This window comes from Microplitis demolitor, chromosome 1, assembly GCF_026212275.2.
Source record: "Microplitis demolitor isolate Queensland-Clemson2020A chromosome 1, iyMicDemo2.1a, whole genome shotgun sequence".
Classification (NCBI taxonomy): domain Eukaryota; kingdom Metazoa; phylum Arthropoda; class Insecta; order Hymenoptera; family Braconidae; genus Microplitis; species Microplitis demolitor.
Window position 1 is genome coordinate 9,122,068 of NC_068545.1, and position 3,301 is coordinate 9,125,368.

Here is a 3,301-nt window from a genome sequence, read left to right on the forward strand (position 1 = left end):
TTTTTATGTAATATATGACAAATTTTTACTTTTTATTTAATTTGTTTATTTTCTTCTTGTTTTTTCATTAATTAAAATAAATAACTTTTAATTACTTTTGTCATTAAATCAATCAGTGAAATTAATATAAATTTTTAGGACTCATTAATTTGTTTAAATTTTATAAAACTTTAATATAATTTGATATATTTTTTATTTATAAAAAAAATCAAATAAATTTACTTTGCATAAAAAAAATAATGAAAAGTTAATTTTAAAATATAATTTTTTCTTACAATAAAATGAATGACTAATTCCATTGTGAAGTACAATCAAAGTGTAAAAAAAACAATGGAAACAAATATTTGATAATGGTTGATTATAATGTATTATAGGGTATCAAAGCCTTATATAGTTACTAGCTGACCCGGCAAACGTTGTTTTGCCAAATAAATAATTTCCTAGTCATTTCTTGTGTAGACAAAAAATAGCTTACTTATTGTAAGTATGTATGTATGTATGTTAGAATATGTATATTGTATATATGTAAGAATGTGGTATATGCGTGAAATAAGCATGGAGCGCTGTGAACGATGAGGTAATATAAAAATAACAAAAGGCAAACATTATTTTTAAGTTATTATAATTGATTCCTTAAAATTATATACCATTAATTAAACAATTACGACAGTAACACTATTAAACAATATCAATCTCTTAATGCTATAGCGTGAACAATATTTTTTGTTAGTCCATCTCTAGCTAACACAAACAAACTGGATGGTTTACCCACTCGAGAGCATGCCACGTATAATTGTCCGTGTGAAAAACATGGTGTTCTCAAATCTAATCCACAAACAGACATCGTTTGACCTTGGGATTTGTTGATAGTCATTGCAAATGCCAATCTAATCGGAAACTGAATACGTTTGAATTGAATTGGCACATCTGTAGGTATAATAGGAATCCGTGGTATGAGTACATTTTCACCTCTGAACTTGCCATTTAAAATTCTGGCTTCGATCACATTTTTCATTAATTTTTGAATGACTAATCGCGTACCGTTGCACAGCCGAGGCGGGTTCAAATTACGAAGCAAGATAATTGGAGATCCAACCTTTAATTGTAAATTATGCGGTGGCATGCCTGGCAAATCCAGTGAGTTCAAAAACTCTGTGGGAAAATTTACTGCTTCGCTGTCGTCGCAAACTGTATCAATAGATTTATATGATACCAAGTTCCCTGGCAACAACATTTGTATCTTCAGATTTAAATTGTCAACGTCTACATTTTTTGCCGCTAAAATCACTCTTTCTGCAAGCCACTCATGATTTATGTACCGTGTGTGTACATCGGGAAATATTTGTTCAATGAGAGTATCTTGCGAATCAGCGATTGTGCAGAAATCGGTCGGTAATTTTACGTATCCAGTTTCATCTATAGCAACTTTTCCATCACCGATATCTAAGAGTTGTTTTGAAAATGTTTCAGCGGATGGATCTTGAAGCATTTGAACGCGCATATTTATTTTTAGCTGTAATTTTTCAACATTACGCCACAATGGAGATGATTTTAAGCAAGCGTTGATCTCATCAGCGTATGTTGAACGTGGAATGACTGGAAGTGTTTGTCTGAAATCACCTGAAAGGACCAACAGAGTTCCGCCAAATAGTTTGTCACTGTTTTTAATATCTTTCAATGTCCTGTTCAACGCCTCAAGTGAATATTTGTGTGCCATAGTACATTCATCCCAAATAATAATTTTACACCGTTTCAGCACAGTGGCCATGGACGATTGTTTCTTAATGTTGCATACTGCGTCAGGGTTATTCTGAATATTTAGTGGCAGCTTAAATACTGAATGAGCTGTTCTACCTCCATCCAATAAAGTTGCTGCAATGCCCGATGATGCAACGGCCAATGCGATGCCATTATTTGATCGTATTTCAGCAAGAATTAGCGAAATAACGAATGTTTTGCCAGTTCCACCCGGTGCATCCAAAAAGAAGAACCCACCTTGTCCAGCTGAAACTGCGAGCATAATGCGACCGGAGATAAAAAATGATTAAATTACTAAAATGGCTAATAAAAAATGAGGGTTGATAGTTGAAGGGTAAAAATTAAGGATTGTATGTATTTTTGTATGTTGTATCATAAAAAAATAGAAACTAAAAATTTTGTCTAAAAAATAAAAAAAAAAAAATCAGGGGTGGACTACCCCTAACATTTAGGGGGATGAAAAATAGATGTTGGCCGATTCTCAGACCTATTCAATACGCTCACAAAATTTCATGAGAATCGGTCAAGCCGTTTCGGAGGAGTATGGGAACGAAAACTGTGACACGAGAATTTTATATATTAGATTTATTTTTTTTTATGATTCAACTAGATGAAGATAAGAACAGTTCATATTGTAACTTCTTAAGACTAAAATTACTCACATATTGAGAATAATCATGTCCTGATCATGTATATATATATGTACACTATGTACTGACATTTAGGGAAAAAAAAAAGATAATGAATGGCATAACAATTGAATAAAATAGAAATAACAGTAAAACAAATAAAAACCAAAATTAAAATGATTATGTAACTGAAGATTTGAATGTTCATTGAACGAAAATAGAGTTTGAAGTATAACTATTTTAATTTTCAGATTTTAGTAAAATATGAATTAAAATTACAGTAAATGATATATTTGACCCATCGAAATCATCGTATCTATTCCAATTTGTCGAAAATACCTCCGCGGCCGAGCTGTCGATATTTTTGAATGTGCCAACCCATAAGAAAAAAATATATAAAAGTATATCCAGGATATATCCCGGCGAATCTGTATATATGCGACATGTGTTTTTATATATGTCGCATATATCCAGATTCGCCTGTATATATCCCGGATATATTTATAAAAATTGACAACTTGGTCGTGGAGACGGTTCCGACAAATGGGAGTGGAGTTTCAATTTTTCACGGGCACATAAGACTTGCCTGATATACCTGACACACCGTTTTGGTGTGGTCTTCCAACCAGCACATTTGAAAATATCCACAACTTGGCCGTGGAAACGGTTCCGACAAATTGGAGCAGGGTCGATGATTTCGATCGGTTAAATGTATCAGTTACTGTCGTTTTAATTCAAATTTTACTAAATCTGAGGCTTAAAATAATAACACTTCAAAATCTATTTTCGTTCAATAAACGTTCGAAACTTCAGTTACATAAATGATTATGATAAAAATTGAATATCTAAAATCATTAAAATAAATAAATAAATTAGAGAAGACCCGGACAGAGAGGCCCCCCTGAAATTTTAAT

At 32.2% G+C, this 3,301-nt stretch overlaps 1 protein-coding gene across 1 annotated transcript; it reads right to left on the reverse strand.

Annotated features, from left to right (window-relative positions):
- Positions 1–415: 415 nt before the first annotated feature.
- Positions 416–2,275, reverse strand: LOC106693399 (ATP-dependent DNA helicase PIF1-like). The gene has a single exon (XM_053738464.1). It carries the CDS (start codon positions 2,018–2,020, stop codon positions 689–691), a length of 1,332 nt encoding a protein of 443 aa, XP_053594439.1. The 5' UTR covers positions 2,021–2,275; the 3' UTR covers positions 416–688.
- Between the last annotated feature and the right edge of the window lie 1,026 nt (positions 2,276–3,301).